Source organism: Oryzias latipes, chromosome 1, assembly GCF_002234675.1.
Source record: "Oryzias latipes chromosome 1, ASM223467v1".
Classification (NCBI taxonomy): domain Eukaryota; kingdom Metazoa; phylum Chordata; class Actinopteri; order Beloniformes; family Adrianichthyidae; genus Oryzias; species Oryzias latipes.
The window spans coordinates 14,548,104-14,572,433 of NC_019859.2; the positions used below are offsets into that span (position 1 = coordinate 14,548,104).

At 36.7% G+C, this 24,330-nt stretch overlaps 1 protein-coding gene across 2 annotated transcripts in view; it reads left to right on the plus strand.

Annotated features, from left to right (window-relative positions):
• ctnna2 (catenin alpha 2) overlaps positions 1 to 24,330 on the plus strand; it is a 281,743-nt gene that overhangs the window by 177,015 nt on the left and 80,398 nt on the right. For both annotated transcript variants that reach the window (XM_023956970.1, XM_023956972.1), the window contains exon 8: positions 15,745 to 15,825. In XM_023956970.1, coding sequence (XP_023812738.1) covers positions 15,745 to 15,825 — 81 coding nt within the window. The remainder of the gene's footprint in view (positions 1 to 15,744; positions 15,826 to 24,330) is intronic.

Here is a 24,330-nt window from a genome sequence, read left to right on the forward strand (position 1 = left end):
GTGAGAAATTGTGAACGTTGATTCATGGCAATTTACAAAATGTACTTGTTTCCAATTTCAGGGAAATACCTCTATTGAAAGCAATGTAAACCATAATTCCTAAAGCGTAGCATGCATTATAGGGATTTTTGTCTTCTCTGCTGTTCATTTATGCATGACAGAAGACTTCAAAATCTCTTTTTTGGTTTAAAGTTCTAATACAACTAACTGCAAGTGAATCATCTCTATTACCCAACCATGTGCCATAGTTGTCATAGTTTTCCTTTTGTTTAAATATTGGACAAATATGTATTTTATATGAAAAAATTTTAATTACAAAAAAAAATGTGAATGTCAATCAGGTTGTCAGTTCGATACCTAAAGGTTTTCCCCAAACTCAAACAGCAGGAACAGAAAAACATGTTCGCTCTATAAGCGGTGACTTTAATTATTGACACAGATGGTAATGCTTTGTAGCATCAAACCCTGGCATGCTGTAGATGAATGGATCCTTCAGTATCTCGCAGGCGGAACTTGTCTTTTATTATCATTCCGTTCTGGTCTCCTGCATTTCAAGTATTGGAAATGTTATGTTGCATATTAATTATGTTGTTTCACATGGCTGTGTCTAGAGACAGTCAGCAATGTTTAAACTTTTGACTGGAAACTTTGGCAACTCTCTTTATGTGGTGATTCTTGACCCCCAAAGATCTATTGATAACCGGTCAGGGCCAGTTTAAATTTTCAGCTTTCAACTTTAGCTTTGAAGCCATGGAAAGCGAAGATGCAGTTTGGTGTCTTTTTTTGTGGATTAAACTCCAAAATAAAAAAATAAATAAATAATTACATATATATTATATATATATATATATATATATATATATATATATATATATATATATATATATATATATATATATATATATATATATATATATATATATTCTTATCTTGCTTTAATGGCTTATATCAGTGGCCAGTATAAATGTTAAGAGGAAAATAAAATAATACAATACAACATGGGAAAGTCAACTAGTGGTACAATTACAGAAAAACTAAAAACTAAATAAAAAAAATAAAAATGTAACTCATATTTTACCCTTTTTTTTTAAAACTGCTACCCTAGTAAATACACAGCGAATATCCAGCAGTGTTTAAATAAAATTAGTGTCCACTGTCTGAGAAACAAGTCATTTTTGTTTTTTTCTTTTTTACTGAAATGCTGACAGCTGACGGGGGGGGGGTCAACTGTCAACAGCTGTATATTTACCGGACAACTCGTTTTAAGACATTGCCCTTGACTGTAATGCAGAGTGTAGTCCTTACCAGCAGACAATGAGGGGGCTCAATCCTATGATGAGGAAGAATTTTCAAACTCTCTCCTGTTCTCTACTGTCTTTGTGCTCAACTGTGTAAATGAATGTATTGTGCTTGGTGTTAAACTGCTTCGAGTGTTTTGAATGATTTAGTATCTCTTTTCTGCTAGAGTCAAGTCTACAAATCTTGACCTACGACTAAATCTTAATTTGTTAGCAAAGCAGTGGAAGAACAGCAAACTGAAGTCGTGCACTGTTGATGGTGTCCTCATAAATTTTTAGAGTAATCATCTTAATATGCAGCTCACACAATGTTTGGTCACGCTGGACTAATAAAATGGCTTAGACTCTTATTTGTCCATCTATTCATTTATTAATTATTCATTCTGCACTCTTCTAATATCTACTCTTTCACGACTAGATGGACAACTTATTAGTGGATTCCATGAGGCTGCGGGATTCCTGCTGTCGGATAGCATCGGCCACTGTTGGAATCACTTTGTTCACGTTGACCTGCTATTGACATGATTCATCATGTCACTCTATCAGTTCCAGCCTCTTGCAGCTGCCCACCTGGACCAGATGGGCCATGCATAATTAAGATCATAACCCACAGCAGGGACCTGACCCCATCGCTGCATTGGAAATGAAGTTGACCAGCTCAGGGGCGCACTTAACCCAAATGCCCAGTAGTCCCTGTTATGCTGTTCCCAGAATGACCCAAAATTTTTGTTAGGCACAGCACGTATTTCATAGGCCAAGGTTTTACAAACACATTATTAAAATTCTCACAAAGTGTTTTACAAATACCTTCCATGCCTTGCTTTCTTTTATTTTTTATTAACTATGTAAATTCCTCAAAAATGGAATATAGGCAGATTGCAAATGTTATCAAAATAGTGTATTCTGACAAAATGACAGTGTCATGTTTGATACTTTGATTGCAATACAGTGAAAAATTACACAGATTCATCACACTCATTACAGAAATTATTATTATGCATTGATGAAAAAAAACAAAGACAGAGGAAAGTCACATTTGCTTCTTTAAATATAGTGATCATTGACTTAAGTCATGTAGAGCTTGATTTATTGCTTGAAAGGGAATGGGAAGAAGGGAGCTTATGTAATCCCACACCTACTGAGTTAATTCATTTATAGTTTTACATAGTTTTCGGAATCAGTTTCTGATCAAATAGATTCTTTTCAAGTTACATAATCAAGTGGCTTTTAATGATTGATTATTTCCAGAGAACATTCACTCATGATTTCAGTAAACAGTAACGGTGACCAATATGTAATAATCATTGATTAGAATTACGGTAGAACATATTTTCACATTAAACCATACTATACAGGAACTGTTTCCTTTTATAATTAGACGCGTTTACATGGGCAAAAGTAATCGGAAAGAACGCCTGATCGGAAGGAAAATGCGTCATGTAAACGCGCCGTTCGGAATAGTCTGCCCCGATCAGACTCGTTTGAATCAAAATTTCTTTCCGATCGAGATAGGTGGGTTATGCCGATTGTTTATCGGATCGTTGTGCATGTAAACAGTTCATTCCGATCGTGTGTCACTACTGCTCTTGTTTACGTCATGCATAGACGGTTTTTCACTCCAGAGAAAGCTTCGTAGCGCATACGGGACCGACCAGCTGCTCTGCGGACGCCCCATGCAAAGCGCCGCTCCGCTCTCGCCCTGCTGGCTCTCCCCTCTCTTCAGCCCTAACGAGGGGGATGCGGGGGAGGAGCGCTTCGTGCCCACTGACGTCTAGACCCGAGCTCTGCGTTCGGGTGCCAGTGGACCGAGTGAACCTATCTGAGCAGAGTAGCCGGATTTATTAATATGTGTTTGAGGGGAGGGAGGAGGATGCTTTGTTACGTTTTATGTTTTGTTATGTGTGAGAATTCGGGCTGCGAGCCGACCCGCCACTCTGGGTTAGCAGCTGCCGGCTTCAGGAGAACCGTGTGTGTCCGAGCAGAGCTCGGGCCGCCAGCACACACAGCGGCTATGGGACGGTGTGCGAACCTTTCAAAGCAGAAGTGTCCCTCAATCCTTAGAAACTGAGGGACACGTGGAATCACGTGGATTTGTGTTTCCAGTTGTGCACCGACAAAATAAAGGCTGATGTTATTCCCACACATTTACGTGCAGCCAAGATGCAGATTGCAGCATTTCCCGCATGGTCCTGGATTCTGTGTCCATCAAAAGGCTAATGTTGTTAGCCCGTGTTAGCCTCTCCTAACACTGGCTTCTTCCAGCTCCGTTCGTCCACAAAAAAGCACTGACCACACGGATTAAATATAAAACGATGAGCGAACAGGCGCTTCATAATATTCATTACATTAATAAAATCACGTTTGGAAGATGGTCTCGTATATAACCGAGCTGCTGCATGAATGCATATGGCAGCAGTTTGTTTACAACAGGACTCATTTCCGCTTACGGTATTTTCAACACTACTGCGCATGCCCAAATGATTTATTTCGACCGAAAGTGTGACCCATGTAAATGTTTGTTCTAATCGGAAAAAGGTTTTCTGTGCCCATGTGCACGGTTGGATTTTAACCCGACCATTGATCCGATCAAAATATTTTGCCCATGTAACCGCGGCTATTGACATTTAAAGAAATACAGCTCAAAGGTTTGCAACACTACCTGCAAAAGCTACCTGACTCAGGCATTATGTTAAATATCAAATTTACTATCACCTGCCTTTGACTCTTAAAGTTCGGAGTTCCCAAACTCAAATCATTTAAAGGCTGTTAGGTGGTAAATAGAGAGGCTGGTTCAGTGTGTCCTTGTTTTCACAGCTGGATCAATTCATCAGTCAACGATCAAATCAGTGCTCATTTGGAGGTTGTTTGACAGTGCAATAAATCAGCTGTTGAGAGCTTCATATGTTTCCCTGACTGTCTGAATCTCTGCAGCTTCTAAGACAGAATGATAGATGACAGCTAATATATATTTTTTCAGGATGATGTCTGCATGTCATTTCCTGAAAAGACTGGTTGGGTTGGAACAGCTGTGACCATTGTGACCAATGCTTTTCACGAGTCGTCTTTGGGGTAAATATATGTGCTCGGAAAGGCCATTAATTCCCAAAAACCAACGGTGACCAGAAGTCTTATTCTGTGATCCATCCTCACATACTGCACTTCCAGCCCGTCCAAGAAACCTGCTGGCTTTACTATTCCCTATCCCTTGCAACTAATAGCAACATCTCCCGTTAGCAGCTTGTGCTGTTTTCTGGCTGAACTGACAAAGCTCACATGAAAGGACAGTGGGGGAGATAATCATATCACCAGTCCAGCCAGCTTCACCAGTCTTTGAAGTTTTTGCTCCCTGGATCATTAGAGCAGTGGAACACCCTGTAGCTCTATACATTTTATCTCTATATATCTATCTATTTGAGACCCTGCGACTGCCAGAGTGGGCTCAGTCACAGCAGACATTTGGCACACAGTGGCTGCCATTAGCAACTTTTTTTTGTTTTTGTTTTTCCATTTGATCTGCTATTCTATTTTGTTGTTAGACTTGAAGATTGTTCATTTGCTTTTCATATCTCTTTAAATTTGTGTGCATTTTACCAAATTAAATCTCTTGTTATATAAAATTCAACTCACACAGAAGAGCTATATGAGTCATCATTTCCAGATCTAGATATACAGTGCTTGACCACACTTGGACTGATGGCAAAGTTAAACAGTGGTCTCTAATTATTTTTTATTTTTTATTTGATCATTGGCTGACAAATTGATCTAGATGTGAACCCCAATTTATTTACTTCCAGACAGTCTCAAAATTATGTAGGTTTTTGAACTGTTGACCTTTCAAAATCAAAGTCAGGTTACAGTAGATTTAAGGACCTTATTGAGCTATCATCAGTTATTACATAGCTTTGAAGCCATTAGATACTGTACATAGGCCAGTTACAGAGTGGGACTAAAAAAGGCATTTTTAATAAAAGTCATTAGTTAACAAACAAAAAAGTTTTTTATTCAGTCCTAAGTAGTTATATATATTTTTTAATTTTTATTTTAAATTACTGTGTTTTCTGCACTATATAGCACATCAGATTATAAAGCCCACTGTCAAGGAATGGTCTATTTTTAAACTTATGTCATAAATAAGGCAGACCAAACTATAAGGGGCATTAGGTGAGTTAAGAGTCAGAGAAAAGTCCATCAGCCAGTAAGACCTTATAAACTGCATTCACAGTAACTCTAGAACTTGTTTATGACACCCCACATGTTAGCATATTGACAACATCCGTAATTCCCATCTTTGTTTGCAACTCGTAAAAAAAACTGATGCTGCATAAAGAAATGTTACTGTGACTAAACTAACTCCCAACCTGTTTCGTAATATGTCAAAAAAGAAAGTGACACGACAACACGCTAAGCTCATTAGCATATTTACAAAAAGACCCAACCTTGTTTGCAACTCGTAAAAAAACAGACTAACGTTTTGACAGAACACTATGTACCGGTACCTGTGAAAATCATTTCAACATCAATAAGCACAACCATGATTAAATCACATAAAAGGCTATCTGGAATATAAGACCCATTGTCGTTTTCTGAAGAAAAAAAAAAAAACAATGTGCCTTACAGTGCTGAAAATTCTAGAGAGTCAATCCTCAAGTGGGAGTTTTGAGTTTATGGGTGTGGTGATATGTACAGCTGTTAACACTGAATAATATTTGCAGTATTAAAAGTTGCAGAAACAATAAAGTTTTACTTTGTTTGTTTTTGTTTTTATTTTTTTTTAAACTAAAGTCACGACTATAAAGCCCATCATTACAAAGAATGGAATTAGCATATTTCACATTGAGCATTTGCACGGTCTGTCTATATTTCATTCTGCAGCACTGTTCTCCTCTGTTTTATCTGTGTGGCCATTATCACAACTATCAAACAACCATGAAAAGATTTGAAAGTTCAAATTGGATCTAAATGGATTGGATTAGAGAGTCAATTTATCACCAGTCAGTTTAAACTACATAAGTGTAAAAAAAAAAAAAAGTATTACTCTTTTTATGACAATCTCTTCTGTAAAATTAGTGTTTGTTGTTTTAGAGAAAAATTCTATTTGGGTTTAAAAAGAAACACTAATTTATTGAACCCCATGCTAACTTCAATGTTTACTTTCATCTTGTCATAGACGATGAGTTCTACTGTGCTGAAGTCAATTTTTGTTGCCAGTGGCAACATGTGCCTTCAGAAGAGAGGCAGGGCTGTATTTTGTTATGTTATAAATGGATCACATACCATGGAAATGTAATGTATGTGCTTAAATTTTCCGTCATTGATATCCATTTGAATAGAAATGGCTTGAACGCTTGAACTGTTCCGTCTTCACGTCTGTTTTCTGCCCTCCTGTTTATCACATGTCAGTGAAATGATGCAATGAAGACAAGATGGAATGAATAGAAAATGTTTTCAGGAATAAAGAACCTTCCTTGAATTGGATTGACCCATAGTAACCCTGTGGAAGTCGTTGCAGTCTTTCTGTAGTGCTTGACCAGAACAGAAGCGTTTAGTTTTCTTTGAAATGGATTCATATCACCACAAAGAGCCTCTGCGTGGCTGCATATGCAAGTGCAGGAATGTATGGCCATGAGATATATCAACTTTGTCAGCTCTGCTGTGAAACAAAAGTGCATTGATGATACTCAAACCTTCCTCTCACCCCATTGACTGACTTTTTTTTTTCCCCTTCTCCACACCACAGCTCCGCTCTCACAGATATCACACCGCTCTCTTATTTCCTCACCCTCTGTAACCTATTCTCAGCCTCTCCATCTCTCACTTCTCTCCGCTGCTGCCCTTCCTTCAGTCCCTCCCTCACAAACTACTTGCTATTCAGTTCAGGGAGGCTGCAAGCAGCATTGCTCTACCTCCTCATACCGCTGCTGCAGGACTAGACTTTTTGATTCCCCATTCTCCCTCTCTCTTTTCCCCCCTCTGTCTGATAACCAGAAATCGTTCCTCACCTCCTCCTGATATATGCCTGAAACTATGCACCTAAAATCCTAGGCTTACAGCTCCTCACATTTAACATCTAACTTTCCAAATTCTGGCCCAGTGTTCATTCTTTTTTTTGTCTTTCTCTGGAGTGCTCCAGCTGTGAAAACATCCGTACGTCACCACCAGCAGATCTTCCGCATCCTTTTTTCTTGTTTCAGATAGGGCTTGTCGTACAACCGTGTACTTGTCTTTTCGAGTAGGATAGACATTTTTTTCCCTCCGACATTATACACTACTATATCAATAATTTATCTGGTAGATACATCCTTCAATTGTGCCATGTGTATTTCATTCACGTCAAAAGCCTTTCCCAAGTTTAGACTTTCTTCTGCCCGTTTCTCCTACATGCCTTCAATTCCGAAATTCATTTGGGGAATTAGAAAAAAAGAACTTTTGGAATGTTAATATGTTCTACAAGTGTTCACGCTAAATTAAACAGAAAAAAAAATACATATATGTATATTATTTTAATACCCTGTCTCACTCAAAAAGCCCCACAAGATTGAATTAAATGAAGAATTAAAAACCTTGGATCAGATTGTTATATTATTCATCGTTAGACAAGCAAGAGGAGCACACATGAGTTTATGAGGACTAAACATTTTTTGTTGAGTTTAAGTTTTGCCTTCCTGTTTTCTATCAGGGCTTCTTTCGTCCACCATCTCATTGCTTCCCAATCAATAAGAAATTATTTCGTGAAATAGGTTGATTTGTCGACATGTTGGTTACATTAAAAGACGGCATAATTCCTTAAGAAGTGACCTTAAAGTGTTTTCCAGCCTGGCACCATCTTTTTATCTGTAGCGTGTTATTCTTTATTGAAAAGTTTACTTTTCATCCATTCATCTCCTAAATAATGTTTTCAATGGATGGTAATACTTTATTTAACATTAACCCTAACCCCCATGCAAACTGCAAATCTCATCCTTATGATATGCTTCATAAGCCAGATGCTCCCCCTCATCTTTAACCCACTTGACCACAGATACTGATAGCCAGCGACAGGTCTGCAGTCTAAACATGAGCTCGTGTAATAAGAGCAGTAAGTAAACAGCTTCAGATATTAAACATAAGAGGCGTTGTGCCTAAAGGCACTCTGTCTCCTCCTCAGGCAGTGCAGTCCTCAGCTGCACTAACTCTAACTGACAAGAGACTGCCAGGCTCACACAGCCCTGCCATAGATACTATGGGCATCTATGTGTGAGGAGAAAAGACACAAAACCCTTGCAGACCGTAAGCAAAACACTGGAGCCTGGCAGTGAAGTTTTGGTCCTGGAAGAAAGCATTGCATGTATTTTTTCTTTTTTTTTTTCTTTTTTAAAAACAGATCTGTGTTTGCCCCAAAAAGATGTGTCTACTATATTTGGGTCTGGGAACTAAACATTTCTGATTGTTTACATTTATGATAAAAACTATCCATCAGTGAGCCTGTTTACATGCACACCAATTATCCGATCGTTGTCTGATTCCATGAGATGTCAGATTTTTCAAGTTACACAACGACATAACTTTTTGTAAGCCTAATGCTATAGCAACCAAGTCACTGGAGTTTTCCAATAATGAGCCATCCGATCAAAAACTGTAGATTTCTCGCTGAATATCCACTTTTATCTAATATATCATATCATTTTCATGTATATGTGTTTCAACAAAACTCCTTAGATCAAAGTCACAAGAGACAGCAGCGTGTTCAATGGAGACAAGTGTCACTGTGTTGGTTGTTTTACAGACATATTGGCTTTCACACGACAAAAGCTAATTTTTCAAAGGTTAGCACTGCACTATATACGAAAAATAAACATATTTTTTTTTAATCCAAGTTTCTCTTTGTTTGAGTATTCAGCAACATATAAAGTGTAAAAAACATTTAAACTTTTTATTTTTTTATACCCCAAACAAACAAACCCACCCCGTTGCACCATAAAAGAAAACTAATTCAATAAAATATACAAGAATTTTACTGATTGAAGTAACACTGTTACCCCCTTAGAAAGAAATGATGGATAAAAGGGCTAACATATTTTGACAGAAGTCATGGGTTTTATTTGACCAATTAAAGCTGTCTGGTCTATTTATAATTGCGGTACTTGAGGCTTCTTGAAATGGTTCTAGAAATTATAATATGAGAAAATAATTTAACATGAAGCCCCATATACCATAATGCTATGGTGTTTAAAGAACAAAAAGGTTTTACCTTTGGTAGTTTTAAAATTTCATTAAACCCATTAAAATGTATTTTTTTTACCAACACCTGGCATTTTTTTTTTACAATGGCATGTCCTTCCTTTCAGTTTAAAATGAGTCTCTTTTTGCTAATACTTTTTGTTTAATTGCTTGGACTACTTTTGTGATCCACGCTATTGAAGTAAAAAATATGTGTTTTTTAGTAGTTCTTTTTTGGTATAAATTTAAGAATTCTCAAAGGATTTTTCAATAGAGTTTCTTAAAAGCTTCAAAAAAACAAGTGACTCACACTAGGCAGTCATCAAGCCCTCCACATTTTAGTATGTTGTTGCCTTTAAATTCAAATTCTTTTCACATTAACATATCCCGTTTATGTTTATTCCTTGAGAGAGAGAAAATTGAGAACATTAGGCATTATTTCTTTGATTGCTAAAAAACAGATCTTCATCACGGTGATACAAATGTATCCAACAACATTCATCAGTATGCCATTGGTCTTTGATAACAGCTTTGTTGCATTTTCAATTTACTCTGTTTTAGTTTTAAATAGTTTTGCTATTTAAAAGAGTGGAGCAAACGAACACCAATAGGAAACTCTGTGCTCCAGTTTTCCTCTTGCTTTTGAAAGCTCTGCTGGTGAACCATTGTAGCTAAATTACATCTGTTGTGGATGCGTCTCTGAATGGTTGTGTGTCTGTACATGTTAGCCTTGTGACAGGCAGTGATTGTGGAAGATTGCATCCTCTGTGTGAACCTGTGATTTTCAAGGTGCGCCTCCTGTATCGAGGCAGACATCCAAAAAAAATGCAGATGCTCAGTGCTGTAAATATTTCTATGCTTTTTTTCCCACAACACTACTGTATTTCTTGTTGTATTGTCTGGAGTGACTTCAATAACGTTAGAATGTTCCTCTGTCAATGCATTGGAAATAAAAGCAGAAATTCAAATCTGAATTACTCGTCTTGAAGGATTTCCACCCAGCCTGAGCATCATGGCGTGTTTTCTTTTTGTGTGTCCTGTAATCACACTGGCTTATAGCCACCGCTGCACCTCTTTAAGTTGCACTTAATGAGAACAAGTCAAATTGGCCCATCTGTGGCACCACAGCAGAGGGAGCACAATTTATCTTAATGAGGATCTGGGTACCCATTATCAGCTGGTAACCCAACCAACATGTTACCACCATTATCGTCCCGTACTCACACACACAAACACTTTCTCAACATCTTGTTATCAGCTTGCCTTCCCCTTAAGCCTGCCACAGACAGTGTAACCACATTGGACAGTAATTGTACCCCTCACTCCTGCCTAATTGAATTGACAAGGAGCCTGAATTGATATCATTTACTGCATTGATCTTGGGAGACCAAAAGATACAAAGCCTCATTCTTTTTCTCCACCTGATGCCTGTTGCCTTCCTTTTGATTCATCGGTCTACTCTTTTGATTTGCCATGTTATTGCCTAGAAATTACCAGATTAGTTCCACATTCTTTATCATTTTTTGCCATTACAGTCTTTATTAGATTAGTTTCAAAGGAGGAACACAGGCATGGTGGGAAAAACAAATTATTTGGATCAATTATTGTAAGAATGCAGTCGCCTTCTCTATTCATTGCTGTCAATTGATTTCTTGTTTCTTTTCTTTTTTATCATTTATTCTTCTGCCAAAAACTAATGTTTTTGGCAGTCTCTGGGATAAAGATGCAAATGTATTTTAATTATGTAAAAGCATTCAGATTCTACTTTCTAAATTGTATTTGAAACATTATGTGGTATATGTGGTGCAATACATTTTTTCCATTATTATCAGGTTTTAGGTCAAAAATACAGAGGGACAGTGTGCACTGCAGTCTTTAAGCAGATTGTTGCTTGCTGTAGGTGGGCCTCAGAGAATAAACATGCTTAAAGCCGGCAGCCATCCACCAGACGCCTCATGAGTGGGCAAGAGTAACTCGACTTTCTTTATGTCCATTGCCTCTGCACACAAGACACTCATTGTCAGGCACCCTCTTCTGTTTTTCTCCCCCCAACAGAGAGTGAATGAGTGCACACCAGGGGGGGAAGGAATAATGGATGAGCAACCGTTGGGAAGTTTGTCAGTAAGCCACCACGGGGAATTGTGTTTACCAGAAATACAAACATGCACATTCCATTATATGGCAGTCAACAACTTAACAATCAATGATGCTTCATGGGGGACAATTGAATGAAGTGATATCTGTATTGTCAAGCTTTTAAATGGCTTTGAATTGGAGGGTGCACTTAATATGGCATACATGACGCACCTGAATCCATACATAGCGATGTCAAATGGATTGTAAGATGAATGCACTTGACAGAAATAGAATAAATGACTCAGTATGATTCCATGAGACATGTTGCACATACAAATCAAATCTTACGGTCCGCACCTAGTGGAGCTGAATGTGAGCTTGACACATTGACTAACACATGACTCACCGTTGGAGACGCTTTGTGTATATAGTTTCTAATGGGGGATTCATCTGTGTGTGTGGTTTTTTTTTTTGACTTTCCTATGCAGAAAATCCAACTTGAGCCAAACATGTCATACCTTATTAACTATACTTTTTTGATGTGGTCTCCTTAACTTATTTTTTTTTTCTCATTCTTCTGAGTAAGTCAGAAGAATAAGTGAATTTTGTGACTCAGGTTTGAAAGCTGCCTTCTCCAGACGGCATGTTGTATCTCTATCCACACACGGTTCAGTAGGATGTAGGTCAATTCTCAGAGAAGGCCAATTCAGAATTGTCTAATGTTTTGAATTACTAAAAACTTGCAACTTAAACACCAGGCAGCACTTTTTTTCCTTGTATATAATATACACAGATACTAAAACTGCTGCTTCGTTAAAGCTAAAAATAACAGATTTAAGGGTTTGTCCCTTTAATCTGAGTTAAGGAGATTAAGTGAGGAGAGTGATTCCCAGCTTAGGAGTTTTGAGAAATAAAACAGCTGGGATTTTCAGTTCTAGAAAATTATTCAATTAATTATCCAGTCTTATTTCTGGAAATCTGGAAACCTGTCAGTTAAACTTTTGCATTTTAACATTATCAGTATTTTAAGCACCCACAAAACACAAAAGGTTTATTTTAAGGTCCATCTCCCCATTTTGGTTCCAATTTTGGGGGGGTTGTGAGTATCTCTAATCCTGGGCATCCCACAGGCGTCTTAATAACACATTGGTTCCAGCAAAGGGAATAATATTGTTCTTTCCTTTGTTTTGGCATTGAGCCTGTCTGTGCAGGAACCTCTAAGTGCTAGAATGTGTTGCACATAATGGAACCTAACTGGCTGTTATCTCCATTTCCTTTCCCCAGCTTGTGCCAGTCAACTGCTGGCTAAAAGCTTTAGTCACGGGATGTCATAATTACACTTATAAATATATTGAAACCTGATGTACGCCACACAATGGTCTGTTAGGGCTTTGGTGAAGTTGCACTTACTAAATCCCGAATGCAGGTTTCAAGTTGTTTGTGTCACTCCCCTTCTTTTCAGTTTGGCGCATTGCTCTAAAAGAAATGACTGCATTGTGTGATTGCTATTATAAGAGGGAGTGACTAACTATTGCTGGAGCTGGGAGACAAATTACTCATTCTTGTTGAAATGTTTAACATCCTTGTGAACTAAAATGCTATATGAGCCTTGGCCAAGGGCAAGCCAGCAATGCATTAGAGAGAAAAGGGAATCATCCGTTTTTATGACTGTAGGCTCGTTTCTATGAGAAGTGCTTTCACATCAGCGACCTTGCACACACGCACAATCCCCACAGTGCATATCCACTTTAAAACACATGCTGAGTATTGATTGTAAGAAACCAGAAACAAGTAAAATGTAGAAATATTACAGCTGTTTGTCCACAAAACTGGCTTCTTCCTGGAATATTTTGGGGGGCAAGCAGAAGAAAAGACAACCAGTACAAACCAGTAGCATGTACCTTCCAATCATCGTGTTATGTGTTTGAAAAGAAATACTATCACACCCTAGAATGACTTATAGTAGAGGTTTTCTGTGATAACTTCTGTTGTGATGACAGATGATTTGTGACTCTCATCAGGAAGCTGTTATTTAACAAACTAATGTTAACCAATCTAGTGATCTCAAGAACTGGTCATAAAACAGTAACACACAAAATATACATTTGATGTTCCTTTTGCTACTGTAGTGACACCAAAATGAATGGGTTTCTGTTTCACTCAATTATCAAAAGGCCAGAACAATGTGCCCCCAAACAAAGAAAAGCAAGCACATTTGCTGTATCACTGAACATTATGGAGACTAAATAGTCTTTTTTAGTCTTTGAGTGGTCAGGAAGTCAGCAGACTTGAGCAACTACTTAGCTAGGTGTAAGTTTATTTTAAGAAGTAGAATAGCTGAATGGTTGCCAGGCAACAACACAAAATAATTGTGATCGCATCACGTACAAACAGTGGAAATCTGTCCTAAAATCTCGATCTTTCTGCAACTACTTGTTTGAATGGTATAGAATTATAGAATAGGAAGTGGCGCCACAACTGCACTCAAAAGATTTCAATGTTACTTAGTTATTATTGTGTTTTTCTGCAAAAGAAAATGCAAATCAGAAGTACCTAAATAATGGCAAAAGAGATGCTTCTTGTCAAACTAAATTGCCAAAATAAGAGTTCAGGTATCACCATAAGCTGCTATTTATAGGCATTGGAGTTGATGCTCGGTGGCATTTAAATCAAGGCAGTAGCTAACGGAAAGGACTCAAGAGAAAGCTACTAACAAAGCAGCATCCCATGTGTCTCCTTAGAAGCTTACTCAAAAGCTTTTTTTTCTCAGTGTAACACTTTTCTTCAGGTTTGTGGGTTTTATTTATTTTATTTAATTTTTTCGACAGAAGCCATAAAATAATTAACAAAAATGTACAATGGTTAGGTAATAAAAAGGTTAGGTAAAGAAAATTGTTAAAATAGCCCAGATAAAAAGTCCCTAGTCACAGAGTAGTCTACTCCTCAGTTTCTGAGAAAAGCTCCCGACAACTAGCATTACACAAATGTCTAAAAATTTGCAAGAACACATATTTAAAAACAGAAACAATGTTGTAACAAGTGTTTCAAACCTGAAACTAGATCAATGAACTGGCTACCTTGGAACCCAAGACGTGACTGATACTAAAAAAAAAAAAAAAAAACTTGAAATAAAAACAATTGCATTGTGGACACAAACATTTTTTGGGTGAATGGTTGCTCATTCCGTCTTATGTCTTTTGAAAGAGGTGATGATATAATTACTGCGCAGATTGGAGGTTCGAATCCCGCATCCCTTGCATCTCGTGGCTATAAGTTGGCACAAGCTGCCATCAGTGTGTAAATGTGTGTGAATGGGCCCTCAAGGAAGGCAGAAAGCGCTACACAAGTATACGCTATTTTTTCATAAATGGTTGACCCCGGAACACTGATATCTTTGTAATCTCTGGGTCAAACTGGGTGCATAAATGGAAACACAATGGCTTCTTCTTAAAAGTTTTTTGTTGAGAAACAACAAGGGTTATAAATAGTGAAAATAAAATTGAATGACATTATTTGTTTTCTTTTTTTTTTTCTGTGTATGAAAAGAACCAGTCGTATCAGCTCCTTTAGCGGCTCCTTCAGGTGTAGTTGCTGTGCTTGTTAAGTGGAGGGAAAGGAAACCTGGAACAGTGAGAAGCTTTGCTTCTTGCACAGTAAAACACCCCACTGTCAAGTGAAAAGAGGCAGCTTGTGACTCTGTGGTTATCAGGTGAAGCATGTGGTAGTCTGCACCCTCCTAAAGCCATCATTGGGAACTGGCGTTGACAGGAAGAGCAGCACAAAGGGGGAATTGGCGACAACTAAATTTATGCTTGCCAGATAGGGTAGCTCTAAGAGAACATAGCAAACACTTTTGGTTATGATTTTGCTCAGGAAGGAACAGGCTGGTGTCAGCTTGGTGCTCTGTAAAAAACACTTTCATTTTGTCAATCTGCAACTAACAAAACCTTTTCAGAAGTGATTACAGTCCTTAGAAGTAAAAATGATCAAGCCAAAAATATCTATTTAAAACTCGAAGAAAAAAACAAGATGATGAACTGTAAAATGTGCATTATTTTCTGTACAAAGGGAATAGATATTGTTAAAAATGTTTTAAGAAATAATAAAATGTATTAGGAAATATTATGTTTGTATGGTAATTACAATAAGATGTCAATTTGTTTTGTTCTCACAGACCGGCAGAAAAGAAAAAGGCGACCCACTGAACTCGGCTATTGACAAAATGACCAAAAAGACGAGGGATTTGCGCAGACAGGTGAGTCCAATTTTTTTGACTGAACTGTCTTTTTCATCTTCGTCTTCCAACATGCAGTTGTAGTTTCTTTTTACAATGTAAAAGTAGGCAAAATAGTCTCCAAGTTTATACTATACCAGGCAATTAGTACTGTGTCTGAGAAGTATAATTTATACTACATGTTTTTTTTTTTTTTTTATATTTTACATAAGGCAAATTCAGTTTGCTGACTGTGGTGATGTCAAGTCTACGAGAAGATGTTATAAATATAATTTACAAAAAACATCTAGACGTAGCTTCCCTGTTTCTCTATGTGTGGAGTCGTAGAGGGCTGTGGTTTCCACTGTCATGTGTTGGTTATGTGACTCAGATTATTTTCATTTTATTTTTTTCTTAGCACTTCACTACCGCTGGAATACGTGCACCTGGCTAGTAGTCAATTAGGCTCGAGATGTGGGATTTCTTTGGTACTATTTGGGACTATTGCAGAGGATTTCAGACATGGTGGAACAGTGGAAAGGGTTAGCGATTGGTTAGATTTATTGGGTTTATGACCTCGATGCATAGCTAACCTCCCTCTTGTCAATTGTGAGGGTTGTGTTTGGACCTTTGGGTGTGGCTATCTCTGATGGCTCCACCTCAAAGCGGAAAATAACTGGTTTAGGCCATTTGCCATTGTGATCTCACCGTCAACAGTTGTGTGGTTTGTCCTGAAATTAGTGCGATGCTGGAGTCTCTGCCACACCTACCTGCTGTTGTTGCTGTTCAGCTGGTCCTCAATCCTCCTATAATCCATCTTGGCCTCTCTGATGCTTCTTGTCAGGTTAGTTCAGTGTCCACTGTATTGCTCCCAAATTCCAAACCTGAAAGTAGAGTTTCTGTGTCTGTGTCCCTTTGACATCTCAGGTAATCCAGCTGTTGGTTAGAAAAAAAACTCACAGATAAGTTTGTGTACTGAGACGGTTCTTCATGTTGCCCAGCACACTCTCTGTCCTTTGTTACCATCTCAAAATCTCAAGATCATGCATTGAAAACTGTTTCCTTTGGGATTCCTTGCACCTTCTTAAAATTATGTATCAATAACTTGTAATTGACTTTGACTCTTGAATTTATTTAAAAAAAAGAGCAAAAATAGGGTATGTTAATACCAAAATCATTTTACCTTAATTGAAGGCTAAAGGCCAAATAAGTAGATGATTAATGCTGCCTTAGTCATATTTTTTATTTTTCATCAAAGACTAGGCTAATTAACTGGAAATGACTGAAACCATCTGAAGCGCAAACACAGAATCCTTCTGAAATGCTTTTTTCTTGTGTCACTAATTAAAAATGTTGAATATTACTATACATAGTACACATACATTTATGCATGGTATAAATGATATTTTATGCACAAAACTACAGTTTGAGTAAGCATTTATTGCTTGTTTGTCTTTTAAATACCTACATTTTGTCCAAATGTAGTCATAATAAACCTTCTGCATAAGTTTGACTGCATCTGAACCAGTTGATTGTGTCTTCTCTGACCTTTGAAGGCACACGATCATGGTAGAATGAAACCAATAACTCTGTGCTGCTGGGGCTGTCTAACACGCTGGCAGCTTGTATTCCCTCTGACAGGATGTTCTATTGACTCAAGGGTTGTCTTGACAGAATGGGCGGTGTGTTTAAGCTTCAAGTTAGGATGGGAGGGCAGACTCCAAGCGCACACGTATTGCATGGAGTTGTGATACAGTAATTATGTCAACAAGAGACGTGTTGAGTTTAGCAAGTCGTCGAGACCATGAAAAGGCGTAAGCCCTTCCTGAGGGGAGGAGCGCAGTAGTACAATTGAGAACTTTCCGTCTCCAACATCTCCTCTGTGAAAAGGACGCATCATATATTAGAACAAACAAGCACCGATGACAGACAGCATTTATCAAATGGGAGCAGGTAAGACCAAACAAGCCTCGCGACAACACCACCAGAGACTTGCAATGTTGTTTTCTCTTTCATGCTGATGTGTACTCATATGAGACAATGCTGTGCTGTCTGTCACCCAGAATGGATTGTGCTGGTTTTAAGCATGCTGTTCGTTCACGCCTCCATTTTGTTTTTAGAAAGTGTTGAAGCACCGTGAGGATTGAGGGATAATTTATGGCAACATTTACATCATATAAATATGGAAAGAATATTCAGCCTGACGTTCAAATGTTATTTTCTTTCCACAAAAATAAAAAAATAAAACTCTTAGGTCATTAGAGATATTAATCATCTGTGTCTCTGCACATACGACCCCTGGTGTCCACTAAAGTGAAAAAATGACCAAAATATGCTTTGGTTATTGTTTTTCTGTGGAAGAATTACAAGGGAAGTGTCTCGTCTCTGTCCCTCGGTAGTGCAGCACACAAAAATTTACATGTGCCCTCACCAGCTTCCCAAAAGAGATAACAAGACAAGAATACATCAAGACAATAAACGTTCATCTCCATAACTCAGTGCCTCTAATGTCTCACCAATGTTTTAGCAGCAGGTGACCTTCTGCTTTCCTGCTGCTCATGTGCTTACAGCAGTGGGGCCTTTTTCCTACTCATCTTCAGGTCTAGGATATTAATATTACTCATCTGTTTTGTTATAATGCATTTATAGACACATTTATTATCCCTTGAAAATGTAAATGTGAAACACAGTAAGAATCAAAATAAACTCAATTGTTCATTTTAAATACAGTAAATTATGAGGATGCGGGAGGGTCCCAGCAACCGTAAAAATGTAATAATGGGTAAACACCAAAAATTGGATGAAAAACAAAGTAATTTTTAAGAAATGATTCATGCTGTAATAGTTTTTGTAGTAAAAAAAACAAGTCCAATTTTATCTTATTATCTTTTATCTTGTTAGGCTTTTTTCTACAATAACAGTCACATAAACAAATTCAAAGACTTAAATAACTTACCTCCGGTGTTAAAAGTGCAAAAGTCCAGCAGGCTAACTCAGTTTTTTCCTTTATTTTTTTCCCCCTGTTAAGGAGGAAATATGCTGCAAAACATTATAATAAACCGTTTGAAGTAGCAATATTGTTAGGCGGCAAAGTGAGATGCAACCTAATTTTAGTAAATCAAAATAAAGTTGTATAACTGTTTTCAGACTTTTATCTGTTTACAGAAGTTTGTATATTTGAGTTTGGGGGTATCTCTTCATCAGATGCCCTAAAAACATTCAACAGATACATTTTTTATCAAAAATATACACACTTATACATGCGCATACACTTAAGAGATAATCTTTTACATCCTATCCTGCATTAGAGCTCTAAAAGTAAAAATAGTTGTTTTAAAATGACTCGCCACCCATAGTTTTCTTGAATAGAAAGTGAAGCATTATACATTAAGTTGTTTCTGACCTCAGGCTCTACGTCTCTGTTTTGGGGTAAAATCTACTTCCGATCATGTAAGTCGATGGAAATGTTTTCTTTCTGTCTCCAGCTTTCAGTGGTCATTTTAGGAACTGCAGCATTCGGTACTTTTGAAAAGTGGGGGCTAACATACCTAGTTCGGGTTTTTTTTTTCTGCTACATAAAATTTACGAGGTGTGAAAATGCATGTGGCTTTTGTAAAATAGTGTTTTTGTTTGTGCGTTTGATTGTTTTTGTTATTGTTATTTGTTAATTGAGCAGGGCCACAGAAATATAATTTCTTTTTCTTTTTTTCATTAATCTAGTGAAATATTTTCACATTTTAATTCTTCTCTTTTTCTTTATTAGATAATTCTGCGTATTCGCGGGTGTCTCTGCTCCCTATTCCTTACAAATAAGGGGGTACAACTGTATAGTAAATTTTGTCGTGGTTCACTGATAAATAATGCATTTCTCACTTACAGCCAGAACATCATAAAAAATTGACACAGGAAAGAAATATGGTATAATTTATGTTTAATGCGACTCAGCTCAGAATTCTGTGCTATTGCGGATCTGCTTCTCATGTCCTAGGAATTCAGTATTTAGGAAGTCTGATGTTTTGTGCAGAGGCTACTATAGCCTTATGTATCATAAGGAAACTGTGTGCAAGTCTGTGCAGGTCAAGATCAGGGACAATGCCAATTTTTACTTTCATTGACTTATTAGTTACATGGTGCACTACACAAATCCGTTTTTTTAGACATTGGCAACACTCACATGGTATCAACTTTATTGTATGTTTAAAAAAAGTCACGATTTAGATCAAAATGTATAAATGACATTTTTTAAATTTTGAACCACTTTTAGGAAATTGTGTGAAAGTTGTGTTGTATTTTTATGACCAATATAGACCACACAAGAATCCATTCACCTTTATTTTACCAGGAATTCGCTTGTCACACGCTCAGAAATCTTATACAAGAGGAAAAGTAAATGATACACTCCTTAAATTCCATAGACTCCCGAAGAATATTAAATATTCTTTGTTTTCTTTATTCATTCTATATAACATATATAGTTAATATGTTTATCCACACATGTCCTACATATGTCCTTACACTGATGAATTATTTTGCTTTTAACATTGCATATCTATGACCATGAAATATATTTATTTTCTCCAAATATTACAATATATTTAGTGTCTTATATTTAATTTGACAATAAACAAAACCCCTTACAATGTTTACAGGTTACAGATATTTAACAATTTATTATAAAGGTTTAGTTATTTTACTCTTTAAGCAAAATCCCTCTGCAAGTTTCTAAATTACAATCCTTAGTATATTGGGATGCTTAAGCTGTTCAAGAGTTTTATTTTCTAAAATTGCTACTATCTTTAAATTTGCATTTACACACTTTTTCTGCATCATGTTTCATATAAATATATTAAGTTAATGCTTATACATTAAATACTATCTTACTCAATCTAAAAGGAAAAGTGGTATGGTTATATCAGGTCATGCTTTTGATATTTTTGAAAAATGACTTGGTCCAAACTGTACACTTTCTCAACTGATAGAGGACCATTTTTTTGTAAGACAAAGAAATAAACCCTTGGCAAAGCAATTTGAGCTGGGCCCAACTCATGTTTGTATTTCAACAGCAATGTGTCAGGCCTGCTGGGCACATGACTGTGCACATTTTCTAGTTTTTATTTACCGTATTTCAGTTTACAACTTCTGTGATCCCTTTTTATTTTTCTTTATCACACAAACATATTTAGTTTGCTGGATCTTATTTAAATACATTGACATTATTCTGCAGCTGCAGTTTGTCTAAGAAGAATTGGCAGCAATTCAAATGGGCTCTGAGGGTTTTGCCTTTTTTTGATATGATATAAAATAAAAATGCATTTTTGTACACAGATCCGGCGAAATTTTTATACTTATACAAGCGAAATAATAAATCGTTTAGACCAGTTGTTCCCAAACAAACAGTAAACTGGAAGACCAAAAATAAAATTTATGATTATTAAAAATAACAACAGGTAATGACACAAGTGGAACATTAATCTCTGGTAATATATTCTGCCAATTATTGTTATGAGTACTATGCAAAAAGGCTCAGTGTGTGGGCATCACATATTGCGATAAATCCATATTTTCTGTAGGACCCCTGGTAGCCTACTGTTTTATTTTTTATTTTTTTGGTCTTGAAGTTCTTCCATCTGTTCTTCTGTCTCTGCACTTGTCCCTTATCCAGTGGCAAAGAAACGTTCCACACACAAATTGTCTTGTTTTGCATGTCGCCTGACTACTTTTAGCGCTTAAATGACTGAAATGTAACCGAGAAAATCCTTTCGATTTTCAAAACTACGATTTTTCCAGATAAAACATCATTCAAACGTCGTCATTTTGCTCCCCTGACCAAACTGTACAGCTCAAGTGATCAAAGGTATAGCTGAGAGAATCCATTTTTTTTTTTTTTCAAAATAAAAAAAATGTCAATACTCAAAAGAAAAAAACAGCCATTATTAATTCTTTTTTCCATGGCCCAGTACCAATTGATCCACAGACCGGTATCAGTCCACGGCCTGGTGTTTGGGGACCCCTGGTTTTTAGACTACCCATAAACTCTTGTGTGTAAATCTACATAAAATGTTTCAACCCATAAACCAGACCATTTTTACTTCATTTTTCTATCTGTTTTCAAGTGAGAAATAAATAGTGCTGGCTTATAGTTTTCCTTTTCTTCCCTCATTATTAATTCTACAAAGGTTCTGCATTTTACCTATTGGCACCTTGGACACGCTTCAGCCTCTGCAACAATGAACATGACAAAGTATTTACAAGATGAATGACTAAATGCTTTGTACCATGACTGCAGACAAAGGACAAGTGTCCTAGAAATGTTGCACATATTTTTTAAATGAATGTCTTTACACAAGAGAAAACAAGAGAAAACTTGCTTTTGGATAAGCGGAATGTTAGTACAAAAATTAAGTTAAATACTTTTTCTCATTTTGCAAAACTTAAAAAAAAAAAACTCGCACAATGGTTGGAAATGAGACAAGTGCTGAACCGCCTCATCTCCTTGTCTGTAATGAATGAAACTGTCAAGCTACCTCTTTGGGCCATGTTTGACTTATGGTTGATTCCAACAACCCCTATAGGAAAACTGCCTGAAACGCTCTGCCTCATGTGTATTTTTTTTTTCTCTTCATTATGCTTTAGGATATTCAAATCATTTCCATTTTTGTCATTAGTTTGTTGATTAGTACAGCTGTTTTTAATTGTTGAGGCTTTTGAACATCTGCTGCAAATCAAGTCAGCTGTAACTCGTTGTTCAGAGAAGCGATTCCAAATTACTTGTGGTGTTTTTTTTTCCCCCCAAATGTTTGAAAGCTAAGAATTATTATGTGAGTAGCTATCGCACTTACACCCCCCTCCCCAGCCCCCATAGAAAATGGAGATTTACAGAATGTTATAAATCATCAAGCACAGACTTCTTTGGTTGAGCAGCAACACTAGTATGACATGATCGAAGGGATATGTATTGGTATGTTTTTATTTTTTCCAGCACATGAGCTGAGGATCTTCAATGTAGTTCACATGAAACAGAAGGCCACTGTCTCTGGCCCTTAAAGTATATTAGTGTGTTAATAGAGTTCTCTCTTTCTAGTGATTATTTTAATTTTAAAGGAAAAAACAGATGCAATGGACACACGGAAAAGTTCCTTTTTTTCCCCCAGATCATATGTTTTGGTGCCTTAAGTGACTGTCAGATCAGAAGCTTCATCATAACACAATCCTGTCACTTTGATTGAAGCCATCTAAGTCTAAAGAAGATGTCGTTTGGTAGTTCTGTTTTGCAGAAAACTGTTGCATCACATGCCCATATCAGTAACTTTGAATTGTTCTGCAATGTTGATGCACCTTTGAAAAAAAACAACCAAAAGAAAACTTCTAAATTAGTCATAAAAACTAAGAATTTTTGACAACGTATCTATTTTAAAGCCAGTTTTTCACCCAATCTCAACCAGGAATTAAATTTCAAGAGCACAAATATGCCCAATCTATTTTTCTAATATCAGTAAATACTTCAGTAATCCAAAGTCTAATGCTTGGAAATTGTTTTAATAGTACATAATACCAACTTTTCTACTGTAGTGGCTCCAAACGTTTTGTCCACAAACTGATCATCTTTCATAACATCAGGTTTTTGCTTCTGGAAATCAACATACAACACAGTGAATACACATGCACATGTAGCACACTCTGTACCAACTCCTATTCTTGTTGGTTTTTTTCAGCATTTGAAAGAGGGTGGTATGTCACTAATGTGGATTGTGCATTCTCAATTATTCAAACTCCCCTTGCTATAAAAACTAACCAGGAACCGAAGCAAACTATTCATCCCTACTAACACACAACATACATTAAGCTATCGGAGAGAATCAAATACAATTTCTCCAAATTCCAAGAAATGTTCATGAAATAAAGAATATATATTAATATTTCAACAGACTCAGCTACCTCCATTGGAGTGTTTTAATTATGCTGTTTTATAAATATAGATTTAAATAATAAAACACAAGCAAATACAAGTCATGATTCATCTTCGAGTTCTTTGCCTTATTTTTGATTATTTATCATCAAAACTTTGTTAGATTACTGGCATTAATAAAAAATGGTTCTTACATCTTGTACTTTGTTGGATTTGTCAGTTAAAATTATCAACACAACTTGCTGAATTTAATAGCAACATTTATTTAACACCCATTTAAGCTTCTAATGCAACATCTCATAGTGACTCATTTGGAAATGTTTTTTCTCTATTTTTTTTTTTTCCTTTTTAATTTTCCACCTTTTATCCCATGTTTTCTGATGGATTTCATATATAAGAGGTTTTGCTTAGTGTTTAGTGAATGTGCTCCATTTCCTTTCAGACATGATTCCAGCCATTTATACCATGATTGCTTTTTGACCCATGACACTTTATTCACAATCTCTTCTGTGCTGACCCCCCTAGTACCCAGCAAAAAGTGCTCTGAATCACAAAGGAAACAGCGGAAACTAAAGCCTAACTTTAAACTCTTTAGACACCCACTGTTAGTTCTTCGCTTTGAATTTCGATCCTTATTTGGC